We start from the raw sequence: 18,637 nt of genomic DNA, 5'->3' as shown, positions 1-18,637 counted from the left end.
CTTTAGATAAATACAGTGCATTCAGAAAGTATTCAGACCCCTTGACTTTTTCCACAAAAATATATGAAATATCACATTCACATAAGTATTCAGACCCTTTACTTAGTACTTTGTTGAAGCATCTTTGGCAGCGATTACAGCCTCGAGTCTTCTTGGGTACGATGCTACAAGCTTGGCACACCTGTATTTGGGTATTTTCTGCAGATCCTCTCAAGCTGTCAGGTTGGATGGGGAGCGTCGCTGCACAGCTATTATCAGGTCTCTCCAGAGATGTTCGATCAGGTTCAAGTCCGGGCTCTGGCTGGGCCACTCAAGGACATTGAGACTCGTCTTGAAGCCAATCCTGTGTTGTCTTGGCTGTGTGCTTAGGGTCGGTGTCCTGCTGGAAGGTGAACCTGAGCGCTCTGGAGTCGGTTATCAAGGATGTCTCTGTACTTTCCCTCCATCCTGACTAGTTTCCCACTCCCTGCTGCATGATGCAAAAATGTCTAAAAACCTGTTTTCGCTTTGTCATTATAGGGTATTGTGTGTAGATTGATTAGGACATTTTTTTTTATTTCATTCATTTTAGAATAATGTAACAAAATGTGGAAACGGTCAAGGGGTCTGAATACTTCCTGAAGGCACTGTATATGCCTTTCTACTTAGTGTTCTAGTTTAGAAGCTCAACGTCTCTAAATCTAGCCAATCAATCAATCTTTTTCTACATGGAAATGTAAAGCAGTAGATATTTGCTGCCCCGGGGGACCTAAGCGCTGAAAGAGTTGTCCATGGGGCTCCACAGGTTTTAGGTCATGTAGATAAATAGCTAATTTACCTGGGTGCAAACACACCATATTTATATATACAGAAGAAAATGTAATTTGAGAATGCTGCTGCCTGCTGTTTGGTGGTGGTGCCCTTTGATCTGATTAGCTGAATGTTGTACTGTGTGTCAAAAGATTACTATGTCCGTGTCTACTGTTTACTTAATTTTTTATGATTGCTGTGGTCATGACAACCTCTCCCTCAAAGTGATCAAGACAAAGGAGATGATTGTGGACTACAGGAAAAGGAGGACCGAGCACGCCCCCATTCTCATCAATGAGGGTGTAGTGGAGCAGATTGAGAGCTTCAAGTTCCTTGGTGTCGACATCACCAACAAACTAACATGGTCCAAGCACACCAAGACAGTTGTGAAGAGGGAACGACAAAACCTATTCCCCCTCAGGAGACTGAAAAGATTTGGCATGGGTCCTCAGATCCTCAAAAGGTTCAACAGCTGCACCATCGAGAGCATCCTGACTGGTTGCATCACTGCTTGGTATGGCAACTGCTCGGCCTCCGACCGCAAGGCACTACAAAGGGTAGTGCGTAAGGCCCAGTATATCGCCAAGCTTCCTGCCATCCAGGACCTCTATACCAGGCGGTGTCAGAGGAAGGCCCTAAAATTGTCAAAGACTCCAGCTACACTAGTCAGACTGTTCTCTCTACTACCGCACAGCAAGCGGTACACAAGCGCCAAGTCTAGGTCCAAGAGGCTTCTAAACAGCTTCTACCGCTAAGCCATAAGACTCCTGAACATCTAATCAAATGGCTACCCAGACTATTTGCATTGACCCCACCCCCTCTTTTACTCTGCTGCTACTCTGTTTATTATATATGCATAGTCACTTTAATAACTCTACATGTACATATTACCTGAATTACCTCGACTAACCGGTGCCTCTGCACCGGTGCCCCCTGTATATTCCCTCACTATTGTTATTTTACTGCTGCTCTGTAATTATTTGTTACTTTTATTTCAGATTTTTTTGTTTGTATTTTTCTTAAAACGGCATTGTTGATTAAGGGCTTGTAAGAAAGCATTTCATTGTAAGGTCTACACCGGTTGTATTCGGCGCATGTGACAAAAAGTTTGATATGTAAATAAAATTCCCTTTGGGGCAATAAAGTGTGTTGTTTATATCATAATAAAGGTTTTCATTCATTTATTCATTCATTGCTAGCTGCCTTGCCAGCTCGCCCCCCTTACTCCCCCCCCTCACTTCCTTCCTTATCCTCCCTTCCCTGCAGATGTAGGTACTCACGTCGTAGGCCAGGCTGTCTGCCTCGTTGGCCACAGTGAGGCCCGCCAGCTCGCCCAAGCCCAGCTCATTCTCCGCCGCCTCGTCCGGCCCCATGATGAACGACTTCCCTGACGTGGGCGGAAATGTCATGGCCTCCACTGGGACGGATGGATGGACAATGAGATAAACGGACAGATGGACAGACCAGACAAAATAGGCAGATGGACAGACCAGACAGAGGGACAGAGCCAGACAAACAAATTAGACAGGCTGATACCAGACAAGTAGGGAAAAATTCAACAGATGGACAAACAGAAGTCAAAACACTAAACGACTGCTACTGGTATTTGGGCCTATTAGATATTGTTGTGTACAATTGTCAATTTGTAAATGAAATTATTTACAGTCCAACTGTGTATATTTGGAAACTGTGCACTCTGTAAATTCAAACCCTTTGGGGACAATTAAGCTCTCGTCTTACCTTCTTCGGGGTGGCCCACTTCGTGCTCGTTGAGCCTGGGGACGCTGGGCCGGGAGGGCGGTGTCACGGGGGGCTGCATGGAGGGGAGGTCCTCGGCGTCTCGCAGGTTGGCCAGCATATCCTGCAGTTTGGACCGGTTAGGCCCTGGGAGGAGGAGAAAGATGAGAAGAGAATCATGGAGAAGGAGTAGAGACAAAGAAGGAAAGGAGAGGGAGGAAGAAGGAGGAAGAGGAGAAGTAGCAGTATACAGAGAGGATCAGGAAGGAGAAGAGTCAAAGAAAGAAAGGAGAGGGATAAGGAAGACGAGGAGAGGAGAATGGAAGGTCATCATCTTAGAGTAGAAGGGCACGCAATCCTCATCTTAAATACTATAGGGCAGGGGTCACCGGCTCTCTGGAGTTACTGGGTGCGCAGGGTTTTGTACCAGCCCAGCACTACTAATCAGTTTCAAATAATCCACATTTTTCAGTCAACCATAATTAGTTGAATCAAGTGCGTTAGTGCTGGTCTGGAACAAAAGCCTGCACTCCAAGTAGCGGGGAGTTGGAGACCCCTGCTGGAAGGCTGATTGAACACAATCAAAAATCAAAAAGTGATGCAGAGAACAGACAAGATAACTGGGCCTGTATTCATAAAGCATCATAAAGTAGCAGTGCTGATTAAGGATCAGTTCAGCCTTTTAGATAATAATTGATATGATTTTATGGACAGGGGGAACCTGATCCTAGCTCAGCACTGCTACTCAGTGGTAGCCTAGTGGTTAGAGCGTTGGGCCAGTAACTGAAATGTTGCTAGATCGAAGGTAAAAATCTGTCGTTCTGCCCCTGAACAAGGCAGATAATCCACTGTTCCTAGGCCGTCACTGAAAATAAGAATTTGTTCTTAACTGACTTGCCTAGTTAAATAAAGATACTTTTTCTTTTTTTTAATACTCAAACTTTACAAGATTGAAGACACAAATAAGCAGATTGAAGAGCAGGTCCATGGCTGATGCTTGGTGAAAGACGACTTCGTAGCTAGAACATAGAAATAACTCATAGAACAATGAAAGCAACTTAAGTTGGGAGGAAAGGAGAGCGTTAAGTCACTGACACCGGCATACTTTCAGAGAAAATAAGAAGTTGGAATGGTTGAAAAATACAGAGACAGAAAACAGGAACCATCACACATACAAAAAGACACAGGTGCAGCTGATAACCTATGGCATAATAAAGACGGGTACAAACACGACGAAGCGGGATGGAATGTCTCAAGTGTAGGATGGTGCAATCATAGACATAGAATTACTAGAAGTGGCACACCCATTCAAGACAATGAGGCCATAATGGGTAAGCCATTTCACCCATACTGAGTGTACCCGCGAGGGTGCAGTCAAATTGCTGTGGTCTGATGGGCTATGCCCTTTTTAGTAATTATATTTCTATGGGTGCAACTTAAAACAGCAATGAGTAAGGTCGATACAGCGAGAGGGTTAGAAATGCAGCACAGTGCACTTTTCTTATAGTGAATGTGGTTATAGTGATCGATCACTTACAAGAGTGATCAAATTGTCCTGCGCGGGTCTGAGCACTGTGAGGAGAGGCAGAGTATTGTAAACCCCTTAAATTGTTAACATGTACGCGCGGAGCCACACACAGAAGCACAGACACAATCATAGAGAAGGGGGTGCTAGATGGCCGAAAAGGAGCGCCAAAACGAAGCGATGGGAGGAATAGTGTCTCTAACGTGCTTAACGTGTCTGTTAAATATAATTTTTGCATGATATAGTTGACCTCAACCCAAGAGAGAGAAAGAGAGAAGCTCTTATCGCCAGGAAAAAGAAAAAGATAGAAAGCAATGGCGAGAAAGAAAGAAGGGGAGGCCTGACAGACTTACTCTTCACCCCCTTTTTGCCCTTGCGCTCCTTCCTGTACTGCTCCTTGAGTTGGGCTATGAGGCCCTGGTCCACGTCCCAGGCCTCGGGCATGGGGCACTGCTCTTCCTTCTCTACACCCGAAGGAAGGGGTTGGGGGAAGGGGGGGGATGGGGGGGGGGCAGAAACCGAGAAGCCGGTCAGTGTCTAGAACTTTCTATTGAACCAGACCAAACGAAACTCAAATCCAAAGTGTTATGAAATTAAAAGGTGGTTCAAGTGAAGATGGCCTCTTTAATCCTAATATATATAGCCTGTAAAATGTATTGCAGAGACACTTGCCTACGACCCCCCCCCCAGTCTACTACCCCTATTGGTGCAGTGGTTAGCGAGTTTGCTTATGGCAAGGAAGATCTCGGTTTGAGACCGGCAATGTATAGTATGTTGCATTATTGCCATTTGCAGCAGTATGTAAAAAAGTGTGTGATGGAAATTCTTTCTGTAATACTCCTCCCCCCCACCAAGAGCCCCAAGTTTGTTTTCTACAGGCCACTCTCAAAGCAAATATAGGGGTGGGGTGATGTCAACACATTGGGGTCAGTCAGGAAGAGAATCGGTAAAATTCTCCTCATATGACAACAGACAGGGATGGAACAGGAGAACAGAGTCATGCCTGAGGGTTACCGTCTCTGCGCCACTCGATATGGAAACACAAATGCACAAAACTGCCATTAAACAAAGGATTGGGGGGGGCGTTGTAAAAAGCCAGATTGGCCTACGACGACAAAAAAAAAAAAATCAGCTAAATAGGCCTTTAGAATAGAAAAAAAGGAGGAAGGAGAAAGAAAAAGAAAGCCTTGTTATTTTGTTAATCATTTCATAATCTGATAATCTGCAAATGTTGAATTTGATGGCCGGCAGCAATCCTGACTTTTTTTGCGTTAATGTATTCAAAAATATTCATGTCAAAGAAAGCTGTGTCCAGCCAAATAAGGTGACAACAAAGCATATGGTGAACAGCCGTCATGCCATGCCTCACTCAGTCTCTGCAAGGCTTTGTCCTTTGTGCCGCAACGTCAATAACAGCATAACATGCTAATGTTAAGACAATGCAAATAACATTCAATACTCCCCCCCCCAAAAAAATGCATTGCCATTCAACAATACTCCATGTTTTGAAATGTTCTATATATCAAAAGCAGCAACCATGTAGGTTTTATAGTGTGAGCTGGCTAAAGAACTAAAAACACAACACAATGTATTTCAACAAAAAATGTCAAATAATGTGGGGGAGTTATCTGTATCTATACCTATAAGCATATCACTATTCCTAATTTCAGATGCAGGCATGATCATACATGGTCCATAGGGCTCAGATCAAAAATAGTGCACCATATAGGAAATAGGGTGGCATTCTTTTGCACCCCAGTATCTCTACTTACACATCTTCATATCTATCACTCCAGTATAATGCTAAACTGTAATTATTTTCACCTCTATGGCCTATTTATTGCCTACCTCCCTACTCTTCTACATTTGCACACACTGTAAATAGATCGTCCTATTTTTCTTTTCTTTTGTGTTATTGACTGTACGTTTGTTTACGTGCAACTCTGTGGTGTTGTTTTTGTTGCACTGCTTTGCTTTATCTTGGCCAGGTCCCAGTTGTAAATGAGAACTTGTTCTCAACTGGCCTACCTGGTTAAATAATGGTGAAATAAAAAAAAATATATATCCTTGGTCTGTAGTGGCAGTGTGTGGGATCAAGCGGAGGAGATGAACACTTGAGAGCACAGAGCTGCTGATGACAACTCTGTTTCGTAACTGATCAGCGAAGCGCCTCGCTGCCGCTGGACCTTTAATACCATCCATCCACCTAGCCGTCCTTTGCTGTGTGTTCAGCTCACGGCTTCTTCAATTATGGTTAACATAGAGAAATGCAAACAACTCCGTTTCGCATGCAAGCTGACCTAATTATCCCAATAACACAAGAATAGTCTTTTTTTAATAGTCACCATTATTTATATGAACTACTATTGAATTATAGTATTTATAAAAATAACTGGATTGTCAACATCTAGTCAGTGGGTTAATGCATCATAGACAATTGGTCATTTGTTGTGGCCGTGTTCTAATGTCTACACTAGCATATTACTTAGCCTATGCTCATAGTAAATACTATCTTCCAATATGCATACTATGCCTTCAACTGGATCCCTCTGGCTTCCTCTGTCACACAACCAGCGACCCCACATCATCTGTTCCTCTTTGGCTGACAACTGACTGCTGCCTGACCTGTGAAAAAGGCATTCCCACTGATTGCGTGGGAATGCCTTTTGTCATTGAGTGGAGATAAACACAAGGCATTGCTAGGTGACGGGAGTGAAGGGGGTTCTCTGTTAGCTGAAGGGGATAAAGGAGCCACAGTAGCTAGGTGGCCAGCTGTGTCTTTGTGTGAAGACTAGGTCAGAGAATACAGGGTTCTATGTGAGTGGGCAATTGAAGGAAGGGTAGGTCCCCTCAGTGGGGACTGTTCTGTGGAGCTAGAGCTGGAAACAGAGTTATGCTCAATGTTCTCTTGACCCAACTGTCCCTGCTATGGACCACTCTTCCTCCCTTTGGTCTACTGTCCTCTTTCTATGGCCCTCCTGTCCCTTTTATGCTCTAGTGTCCTGAGAATACATGCCTGTCCCCACTTACTTGCCACTATAGTCCACTGTTCCAATTATGATCCACGGTCAACATTTCCCCTTCACTGTTGACTGGGCCTACTAGTAGACCCACTACCCCCAATAAGTTACTTTGGCCCACATGGAAACTTTACCATTCTAGTTTGAGTGTTCATCAACCAACCAACCAACCCCCCCTCACCCCAGTCTCCTCTGTCTTCAGCACTCCGGACATCAGGCGAGCCGTCCATCTCATCTGGGCTGACCAGGAAGTCAAAGCCCTTCAGGGCCTCCTCCGTGTCCTGGTCGTCACTCAAGTCCGAGGATGAGGAGGGAGACGAAGACGTCTTCTTCCTCACCATCTGTGGAAGACAGAGAGGGTTGAAGAGTCGGAGAGGGGGTCTGAGTGACTGAATGAGTTGAGTGAAAGTGTAGGTCTGAATGAGTAGGGTGTCCAATCAAAAATGGGGTCAAAAACGGGGGAAATTGCATTGCATAAAGTAGGCTGGATTCTGTGCAAGAATTAAGGCTACAGGCTACCTGAGATGCTCACTTTCCCGTTGAACTTGTCATCTTTCTTCTTCAATCCGCAGGACAAAAAACAATAAATACAGTTGAAGTCGGGCGTTTACATACACCTTAGCCAAATACATTTAAACTTAGTTTCACAATTCCTGACATTTATTTCTAGTAAGAATTCCCTGTCTTAGGTCAGTTAGGATCACCACTTTATTTTAAGAAAGTTAAATGTCAGAATAATAGTAGAGAGAATGATTTATTTCAGCTTTTATTTCTAACATCACATTCCCAGTGAGTCAGAAGTTTACATACACTCAATTAGTATTTGGTAGCATTGCCTTTAAATTGTTTAACTTGGTTCAAATGTTTTGGGTAGCCTTCCACAAACTTCCCACAATAAGTTGGGTGAATTTTGGCCCATTCCTCCTGACAGAGCTTGTGTAACTGAGTCAGGTTTGTAGGCCTCCATGCTCGCACACACTTTTTCAGTTGTGCCCACAAATTTTCTTTAGGATTGAGGTCAGGGCTTTGTGATGGCCACTCTAATACCTTGACTACGTTGTCCTTAAGCCATTTTGCCACAAATTTGGAAGTATGCTTGTCCATTTGGAAGACCCATTTGCGACCAAGCCTTAACTTCCTGACTGATGTCTTGAGATGTTGCTTCAATATATCCACATAATTTTCCATCCTCATGATGCCATCTATTTTGTGAAGTGCACCAGTCCCTCCTGCAGCAAAGCACCCCCACAACATGATGCTGCCACCCCCGTGCTTCACGGTTGGGATGGTGTTCTTCAGCTTGCAAGCCTCCCCCTTTTTCCTCCAAACATCACGATGGTCATTATGGCCAAACAGTTCTATTTTTGTTTCATCAGACCAGAGGACATTTCTCCAAAAAGTATGATGTCCCCATGTGCAATTGCAAACCGTAGTCTGGCTTTTTTATGGCGGTTTTGGAGCAGTGGCTTCTTCCTTGCTGAGCGGCCTTTCAGGTTATGACGATATAGGACTCTTCACTGTGGATATAGATACTTTTGTACCCGTTTCCTCCAGCATCTTCACAAGGTCCTTTGCTGTTGTTCTGGATTGATTTGCACTTTTCGCACCAAAGTACGTTCATGTCTAGGAGACAGAACATGTCTCCTTCCTGAGCGGTATGGCGGCTGCATGGTCCCATGGTGTTTATACTTGCATACTATTGTTTGTGCAGATGAACATGGTACCTTCAGGCGTTTGGAAATTGCTCCCAAGGATGAACCAGACTTGTGGAGGTCTAAAAAGTTTTCCCAGAGGTCTTGGCTGATTTCTTTTGATTTTCTCATGATGTCAAGCAAAGATGCACTGAGTTTGAAGGTAGGCCTTGAAATACATCCACAGGTACACTTCCAGTTGACTCAAATGATGTCAATTAGCCTATCAGAAGCTTCTAAAGCCATGAAAAATGACTTGTGTCATGCACAAAGTAGATGTCCTAACCGACTTACCAAAACTATAGTTTGTTAACAAGAAATTTGTGGAGTGGTTGAAAAACGAGTTTTAATGACTCCAACCTAAGTGTATGTCAACTTTCTACAACTGTAGGTAAGATGTATATCGATTTTGAGACATGACAAAGTATTTTCATATTGTAGTATACGCTTTCGTATTCATTTGAAATTCGTGTTCCTGTTTAAAGATTTCTCACAAAAACAAGCTTCTCTGAAATGTCAATGGAGCTTATAGCAAGCTTTTTATTTTAAAAGCCTTTTACATTTAATTCAGCTCGTGTCATGCTAACTTTGCTTTTTGTGACCCACAGAAACAACTTGGGAGACGACGACCACAAAATGTAAAATCCTCAAAAGTTAAGAGAAACCTGCACCACTATGTCAACACTCATTATCGGGTGCTCATTATCGGATGTATTCAGATACGAACTCTAACTTTTTGAATATAATGTTAATATGTTAGAGAAAGACCCCACTGATTCAGAACAAGAATAATCATATTTGTCTTGGTAAAATGTATTTTGTAACATAAGTGAAAGTGTATCACTTAATTTTTATCACCACCCTAGAATGAAGTAGGAGGAATGAGCCAACATGGCTTGTGACTGCTACTGGTTCTCCTTGACTGTTATTGCTGCCTGTCGCTAATTCAATAGGGTTCCGGCTGTTACTCTATTGTTGTAGCCATTGCTAATGATATTCCTAATGGCTAATTAGAATTGCCCCATGAAGAAGCCCAAGTCACATCATGAATGTGTGTGTGTGTGTGTGTGTGTGTGTGTGTGTCCTTGCTTACAGTGGCCAAGTTCATAATGGTCTTGTCCCTCCCGTCGCTGTCTTCGTCGTCCTCCTCGTCGCTAAACTCGGCGGCGGCGCTTTCTATGAACTTGAAGGCCTCAAGGACAGTGGCCGAGTCAGACATGTCAGGTTTACTGATGGAGAGAACAGAGAAAAAGCGAGATAGATGTTAGTGAGAACACAAAAACAATGCAGGACTTCTACACTTGCAGTTTCTCACTGGATTTCCTTGATGAATGCTAGTTATCCATTAGTGATAGCATTAGCAATAACTACGACAATAGCATTAGAAATAGCTACAACAATAGCATTAGCGATCACTACAACAACAGCATTAGATACAACACTAGCATTAGCGATAGCTACAACAATAGCATTAGTGATGGCAATACATTCAGCACCAACTACAACAACAGCATTTAGCAATAACAACAGCAATAGTCATTAGCAGTTAATCACCTGATCATGCCGCTGTCCTTCAGCAAAGATGGCTCAGTGCCGTTCACCATGGGTTCCGGTTTCCTGTCCGACGGCCTCTCTCCGGAGTCTCCAGCCAGGCCCAGCAGCGCTCTGACCCTCTGGGACTTCACATCCAAGATGGTGTCCGTGTAGCCCACCTCCTGAAGGTACCTGGAGGAGTGGAGAAAGTAAGGCCCGACTGAATGTTACGGGAGAGATTGGCTAATAATTTGGAGATTTTGTGCGTAGAGGGAGAGTGTCTTTAAGCACTGATCTAGGACCAGCTCTAAATCCTAGGTGCAACTTCCATCTACTCTAGTTTTCACATAACATTGCAGAAGCGACATGACTATATTATATATTAATCATATTTTTACAACTGCTTATGATATTTGGTGTGTCACGCTAATCACTGTAAATTAGGTTTCAAAACAGACGATTAGAGTCAAGATTAAAGGGATAAAATTACACTTGAAAGTGTTTCTAAAACTATTTTCATTAATATTTAAGTAGAGTTATTTGGAGTTAACTGTAAAGTGGAGTTCCTGGTGTGTTAGTCGGACAGAATAGAGCAGGACATTTGACCATTTCAGGAGCAAGATGTACTGGATTAGACAACAAAGACAAAATCCTGGAGGAAAAAAAAGGTTTGTTAAAGGCAAACAAGCCATAACTCATCAATATGGCCTACTTTATAGGATACAGTTTCTGAAGAAAACAAACATGTTCCTTTATATACCATAGTGTCCAAAGAAAGCAATTGACTGAAAAACTATTTCCCTCCGAGGAAAAAAAAAAACAGTTTTCAGTCACAACACAACAAGGGAATGAAACAGTACTGCATAATGGAACCAATTAAAACGACACATGAATAGAATCTTAAGCCAACTTACAAACAACTTAATAAGATCAAATGCAAAATGTAATGAAAGCTCTCCAAAACCACAACATACCTCACTTGGTAGGTAAAACCAAAATCAAGATGACACCCTTCTATCCTGATTCCTTCAAGACGCGCTTAAGTTCTGATGCTGATGCTTCAAGGTCGGAGGTTTTGATAAAACAGCGTCTTGTGCAAGCTTTAACAGAACGAGGGAAGGGGGAGAGGAGAAAAAAAGTTCCTCTCCGTCTCTTGCTGTACCAGCCTCTCCAGTTGCAGGAGCCCTGAATGCCCCGACACAATCCTCCATTCATGGGCTAACACCATCTCGGTCTCGGACACTGTGCTTCGTTACACAGACACACACCAGAGACAATACACACACACACACACATTTCCTCTCAATGAGACGCTGCATTCACATTCCTTCATCCAAGGACGTCATCCAAGGATAATACAATTTAGTGCCCAGATTTATTGCTTGATCTATTTTGGCAATAAGCACATATTCTTGCTAACATAAGGCCTTGTATGCTGTAGGTATTGGAGCTATGTGCAACTTCTCAATGAGTAAAACTGCTCATAACATGCACAGAGGAATGCAAATTAGCCAATACCTAGTATTTATTATTAAAACAAGATTAAATTCAATTATTGAGAAAATGTCAAATATTTTAGAGCCAGAAGTCAAGAATAGGTGTAACAATGAATGTTGGACTCTGATCAAGTGTCTGTTGAACTTTACTTTGTCTATTTTCTTCTTTTAACTGTCTTTAGACTAGCTGCACGCCATGATTCTCTGCTCTGCCCTCTTCCCATCGCTCTTCTCTATTTTCCCCCCTATTCTTTCTCTCTTCTCTCTGTCAGGTCCGGTTCAGTGAGTTCATGGTTCTGATGGGGGGGGGGGAATGAGGAGGGACCCTGCCCCTTGAGTGGTTCAGTGCCTGCCTGTAGCTGCCACTCATGTCACTGTTTGCAATACACACAAGCAGACAGATATATATATACATACACATACATACATACACACACACACACACACACACACACACACACACACACACACACACAAACTCTCTCTCTCTTATCCCATTTGAGGGCTTGGTTGCCATTTTGAAACACACATACACACACATGGACTTTCTTTTAAACACGCTGACACACACACTCTGAGAGATATATATACACAGTCGTGGCCAAAAGTTGAGAATGACGCATATTACATTTTCACAAAGTATGCTGCCTCAGTTTGTATGATGGCAATTAGCATATACTCCAGAATGTTATGAAGAGTGATCAGATGAATTGCAATTAATTGCAAAGTCCCTCTTTGCCATGCAAATGAACTGATGAACTTGGTGACAAACAATACCTTTTCCAGCATGATGGAGCACCTTGCCATAAGGCAAAAGTGATAACTAAGTGGCTCGGGGAACAAAACATCAATATTTTGGGTCCATGGCCAGGAAACTCCCCAGACCTTAATCCCATTGAGAACTTGTGGTCAATCCTCAAGAGGCAGGTGGACAAACAAAAACCCACAAATTCTGACAAACTCCAAGCATTGATTATGCAAGAATGAGCTGCCATCAGTCAGGATGTGGCCCAGAAGTTAATTGACCGCATGCCAGGGCGGATTGCAGAGGTCTTGAAAAAGAAGGGTCAACACTGCAAATATTGACTCTTTGCATCAACTTCATGTAATTGTCAATAAAAGCCTTTGACACTTATGAAATGCTTGTAATTATACTTCAGTATTCCATAGTAACATCTGACAAAAATATCTAAAGACACTGAAGCAGCAAACTTTGTGGAAATTATTTGTGTCATTCTCAAAACTTTTGGCCACGACTGTACATTCTGCAGCCCATGTCAGTGAGACCAGAGTAATATCGACAAGAAGAACCCTGTTACATAGTGTGGGCTGGCGAGATGAGATCAGGGTTGGGGCTGCGTGGACTATCTGCTGTGCTGTGTGTCTGTAACAGTGCTCCGACGTGTGAAATCAATGACCACTCTGTGGAACCGAGATGTGGCCACGCCATGTGTGATGCTGCTGTTGGTGTGCTCTACGAGTTGTGTGAATCATGAGAAGGCATAGCAGAGAGAGCGAGAGAGGATTGTGTGTGTGTGTGTGTGTGTATGTGTGCGTGTGTGTGTGTGTGTGTGTGTGTGTGTGTGTGTGTGTGTGTGTGTGTGTGTATAGTCACCCTGTGTTAGGAGTTGCGGTGCTAACCCTAGTCTGTACTGTGTGTGGATGGCTGGGATAATACAAGTGGATGATTCTGCAATGGATGAGCAAAGACGCACACACTTCTCTCATTGCTCCATCACAGTATTCTCTGTTTATTCCTTTTTCTCTATATGTCTCACTCCTATGCATGCGCACACACACACACACGCGCACACACACGCGCGCGCACACACGCGCGCACACACACACGCGCACACACACACGCGCACACACACACGCGCACACACACACGCGCACACACACACGCGCACACACACACGCACACGCATGCACCCGCACTGTGACAGAAACATTACATATTTACCTGGTTTGTTTGATATTAATAGTTAGCAATTAATACTTAACAAATAGGACATTTCTGTTCTGTTTAAATCTGTGTTTCTGTAAAGAGATGGTTTCCACTAGTTCCCTGCAGATAATCTGGTCACTTGAGATGGCTTGAGCTGACAAATGAGTTAAAGACTGCATTACAGAGACAATGTGTTTTACTAGAGATAGCTTAGGAGTAGAACAATCCCTCATTGTCTCAAAATCATCCTTGCATCTGGGAAACTAAGCCAGAGTGGGGATAAGACAACAACCCACGTGCAGATAACGACAGGATGAATGCAGAGTGGCTTATGATGCCCCAATCTGGATCCCTGCTTTTTAAATCTGGCAGCGGATTTCATAGCTGAACCACTTACATATCTGTTCAATTTAACCCTGGAATGTAATGAAATTCCAAAGATCTGGAAATCAGCATTTGTCCTGCCACTTTTAAAAGGGGGAGATTCAACTCTTAAATAATTATAGGCCAATCTCAAAGCTGTCACCCCTGGTGAAAATACTTGAAACCCTTGTGAGTGAACAGCTAAAAGAGTTTTTAATTACTAACTCCATTTTATCAATGTACCAATCGGGTTTCAGGAAGAAGCATAGCACAATTACAGCAGCCATGAAGGTTTTAAATGATATCACTGAAGCTCTTGACAAAAGAAAAGCATTGCATCTCACTTTTTATTGATCTCTCTAAGGCTTTTGATACAGTTGATCATGCTATACTAAGGCAGAGATTGTCGAGTGTAGGTCTTTCAGAGCATGCAGTTGCATGGTTTGTTAACTATCTGTCTGATAGAACTCAGTGCACTCAATTTGATGGGCTTAGGTCTGTTAAATTGTCTGTCTGTAGTGGTGTGCCCCAAGGCTCTGTACTTGGTCCTCTCTTATTCACTATTTATATAAATAATTTAGACAAAAATGTCCAAAATGCGCAACTTCATTTTTATGCTGATGATACTGTTATTTACCCTCTGAACCTCTGAACCTTTCACCTATTACTACCTGTCAGGGCAAGGAGATTGAGGTTGTAACCTCATAAATATCTTGGAATTTTGATTGATGATGGCCTCTTTTAAAATGCATATTCAACAACTTACAAAAAAATTGAAGCTGAAATTTTATTTTAGGAATAAGGCTTGTTTTTCTTTTGAAGCCAGAAGGAGGCTAGTATCAGCAACATTTATGCCTTTACTAGACTATGGGGATATTTTATATATGAATGCTTCCGCTCAGTGTTTGAGATCAATTGACACCCTTTACCATGGCACTTTGAGATTTATTTTAAACTGCAAAACCCTTACGCACCACTGCACTTTGTATACCAGGGTTGGCTGGCCTTCTCTAGTCACTCGTAGGCTCAGTCACTGGTATACTTTTATTTAAAAAGCCATTTTGGGTTTACTACCTTTTTATTTGGGCATTTTTATTGTTCATAAATGTGGTGGGTACTCTCTTCGTTCGCTGGACTTTATCCTGCTAACTGTTCCAAATGTCCGAACTGAATTTGGTAAAAGGGCTTTTATGTACTCTGCGCCATCGTCTTGGAACGCCTTACAAAATACTTTTAAACTGGAAGGACTTGTCCCTATTGGTATTTTTAAATCACTGATGAATGATCTTGAGTCTGATTCCCTGACCTGTCAATGTTTTTAATTGGCTGTTTTTGACTTTGTTATACTCGTGTGAATTCGATGGTTTTTACTAGATTACTTGTAGTTTTTCATGTTGTTGGTCTGTAATTTTTGTAATGACTTGGCGCTGCCTATCTTGGCCAGGACGCTCTTGAAAAAGAGATTTTAAATCTCAATGAGCCCTTCCTGGTTAAATAAAGGTTAAATAAATAAAATAAAATCTGCATGAGAGGGGTTGAACCAACCATGACTGAGCATTGTTCGTGTCAGCTATATATAGAACTCTGCATTTGTGTAAAGGTTAGGTTACTCGGTCCAACACTTAGGGGGGGGGGGTCGACCAGCAATAATTAATCGATATTAACTTCTTTGGGATAGGGGGCGGTATTTTGACGTCCAGATGTAAAGCGTGCCCAAAGTAAACTGCCTGCTACTCAGGCCCAGAAGCTAGGATATGCATATAATTGGTAGATTTGGATAGAAACTCTAAAGTTTCTAAAACTGTTCAAATAATGTCTGACTATAACAGAACTGAAACGGCAGGCAAAACCCAGAGGAAAAACCATCCCAAAAAAAGAATATTCAGCCTACCACTGATTTCAATGGCTGGCATTTTTAGCGATGAGGATGGGATCTCTGCAACTTCACCTGCTCTTGAAGATCTGGGTAAACTGTGCACAAGGGGATCAGAAATTGGGATCTCAGGGAAAAACCACACTCATTATTGAGCAGCTGGACCCTCCTATGATCTGAAAGGTTGTGGGCATGGGTGGATACCAGAGTTCGGAGAGAGGTAGGCTTGGACACTTATCAATAAGTGTATGACAAAAAATTATGAAAAAAATAAAAGCCCCTGTTGAGGGTACGCTCAGAGCAAGTTCTTCCTTAAGAGGGCCACAGCTGAGGTAACTAGCAGGACTGAGTTGATAAGAGTGTTCTTAAGTGAGGTATCCTTGGGAATGGTTGTTAATTAGCCAGTTGAGGGCAACCAAAAGACCAGCCCGTAGTAATGATTTGATCACAGTAGGACTGGTGAGGTTTGTGGGAACAAGGGACCAGAGCCTGGTGACACCCTGCGGGGGCACTAGTGCTGGCGAAGTTCTATTAGACGAGGGACTTGCGCCCGGTGACACCTGAAAGGACACTAGCCCTGGCGAAGTCTAATTATAACGTGTTGTGTTAGTAATGTGTTTTTTAGTGTGTTAACAGGTATGCCCCGGGTTACTATTTTTAGGTGTTATTGTGCGTGTTTTGATATTCCTGATACTTAGAAAACACGAGGTAAGATAGGATTTTTGGGACTGTGTTACAAAGTTAGATAGCAGATACGGGTACTCTGTAGGTAGTTTTGCACATTTGGATAGATGGAAGATAATCTATACCATCGTAATCGCAGTAGGCGATATCCCAGTGTGGATATTCTGATAATGGTATGAGTTTCCCTGTTTATATAGACAGGGTATTGAAATCTAAAAACAGCCCTAAACGGTTTTCCTCGTCTGTCTCATTCCCCTCTGTTTTTTTGTTTGTGTTTTCTGTGAATGTGATACGAGCGCGTGTGAGGGAAGTATGTTTTGGGAACAGTAGTGTGTGAATGTGAATTAGAGTGTGTGAGGGCAGAAATAAGTGTTAGTCTTACATTTGGATAATAAAATATGTAGTGTTATCTTGGGGTCCGTTCAACACGGCCCATCATAGAATATCAGGGGGTGGTATTATTAAGTGCTAGATGTTATTTTAGAAAATAGCTGCAAGTCTATAATTTCTGGAAGTTTAGGAACCGTTGAGGATATGTGTGGAGCATTATTCCCATAAGGCAGCGTCCGGGAAAATGATAAAACAAGGCTACAACAGCAATGAATCGAGGTTTTGGGTGGTAAGAGACTATAGGATTGTGCCCACCTTTGTGTGTTTTTTCCTTAAGAATTGGCTGATGTATGTTATACATTTGGGCATTACAAGTTAATCTTAAAATAACAGATGTTTAATGAGTGTAAAGCAAAGGTTGGTATACATTCTTTTGTAATATTGATAAGGAGGATTGATGTAAACTTAATGAGTGTTGACAGTATGTGAATGGTAATACAGTGCCTTGCAAAAGTATTCACCCCCTTGGTGTTTTTCCTATTTTGTCTAATTACAACCTGTAATTTAAAATGATTTTTATTTGGATTTCATGTAGTGGACATAGACAGAATAGTCCAAATTGGTGAAGTGAAAAAAATAACTAGTTAAACATTTTTTTTTAAACCACAGAAAAGTGGTGTGTGCATATGTATTCACCCCCTTTGCTATGAAGCCCCTAAATAAGATCTGGTGCAACCAATTACCTTCAGAAGTCACAAAAATAGTTAAATAAAGTCCACCTGTGTGCAATCTAAGTATCACATAATCGGTCACATGATCTCAGTATATATACACCTGTTCTGAAAGGCCCCAGAGTCTGCAACACCACTAAGAAAGGGGCACCCCCAAGCAAGCGGCACTATGAAGACCAAGGAGCTCCCCAAACAGGTCAGCGACAAAGCTGTGGAGAAGTACAGATCAGGGTTGGGTAATAAAAAATATCTGAAACTTTGAACATCCCACGGAGCACCATTAAATCCATTCTTAAAAAATGTCAAGAATATGGCACCACAACAAACCTGCCAAGAGATGGCCACCCACCAAAACCCAAGGACCACGCAAGGAAGGCATTAATCAGAGGCAACAAAGAGACCAAAGATAACCCTGGAGGAGCTGCAAAGCTCCACAGCGGAAATTGGAGTATCTGTCCATTGGACCACTTTAAGTCGTACACTCCACAGAGCTGGGCTTTATGGAAGAGTGGCCAGAAAAAACCCATTGCTTAAAATAAAAAAATAAGCAAACACGTTTGATGTTCACCAAAAGGCATGTGGGAGACTCTCCAAAAATATGGAAGAAGGTACTCTGGTTAGATGAGACAAAAATGTAGCTTTTTGGCCATCAAGGAAAATGCTATGTCTGGCACAAACCCAACACCTCTCATCACCCTGAAAACACCATCCCCACAGCAAAGCATGGTGATGGCAGCATCATGCTGTGGGGATGTTTTTCATTGGCAGGGACTGGAAAACTGGTCAGAATTGAAGGAATGAAGGATGGCGCGAAATACAGGGAAATTATCGAAGGAAGCCTGTTTCAGTCTTCCAGAGATTTGAGACTGGGAAGGAGGTTCACCTTCCAGCAGGACCCTAAGCATACTGCTAAAGCA

At 42.6% G+C, this 18,637-nt stretch overlaps 1 protein-coding gene across 3 annotated transcripts in view; it reads right to left on the bottom strand.

The window, feature by feature from the left end:
- Positions 1 to 18,637, bottom strand: part of LOC106564825 (striatin-like) — an 87,658-nt gene that overhangs the window by 8,519 nt on the left and 60,502 nt on the right. For 2 of the 3 annotated variants that reach the window (XM_014131257.2, XM_014131258.2), the window contains exons 5-10: positions 10,317 to 10,487; positions 9,856 to 9,991; positions 7,253 to 7,412; positions 4,405 to 4,515; positions 2,530 to 2,673; positions 2,070 to 2,206 (exon numbers count right to left, since the gene is read on the bottom strand). In XM_014131257.2, the coding sequence (XP_013986732.1) occupies positions 2,070 to 2,206; positions 2,530 to 2,673; positions 4,405 to 4,515; positions 7,253 to 7,412; positions 9,856 to 9,991; positions 10,317 to 10,487 (859 nt within the window). The remainder of the gene's footprint in view (positions 1 to 2,069; positions 2,207 to 2,529; positions 2,674 to 4,404; positions 4,516 to 7,252; positions 7,413 to 9,855; positions 9,992 to 10,316; positions 10,488 to 18,637) is intronic. The other variant, XM_014131259.2, reaches the window with a different exon arrangement.

Source organism: Salmo salar, chromosome ssa12 (genome assembly GCF_905237065.1).
Source record: "Salmo salar chromosome ssa12, Ssal_v3.1, whole genome shotgun sequence".
Lineage (NCBI taxonomy): Eukaryota > Metazoa > Chordata > Actinopteri > Salmoniformes > Salmonidae > Salmo > Salmo salar.
Note: the sequence above shows the minus strand (reverse complement) of the source record. Positions and strands in the feature narration are given on the sequence as shown.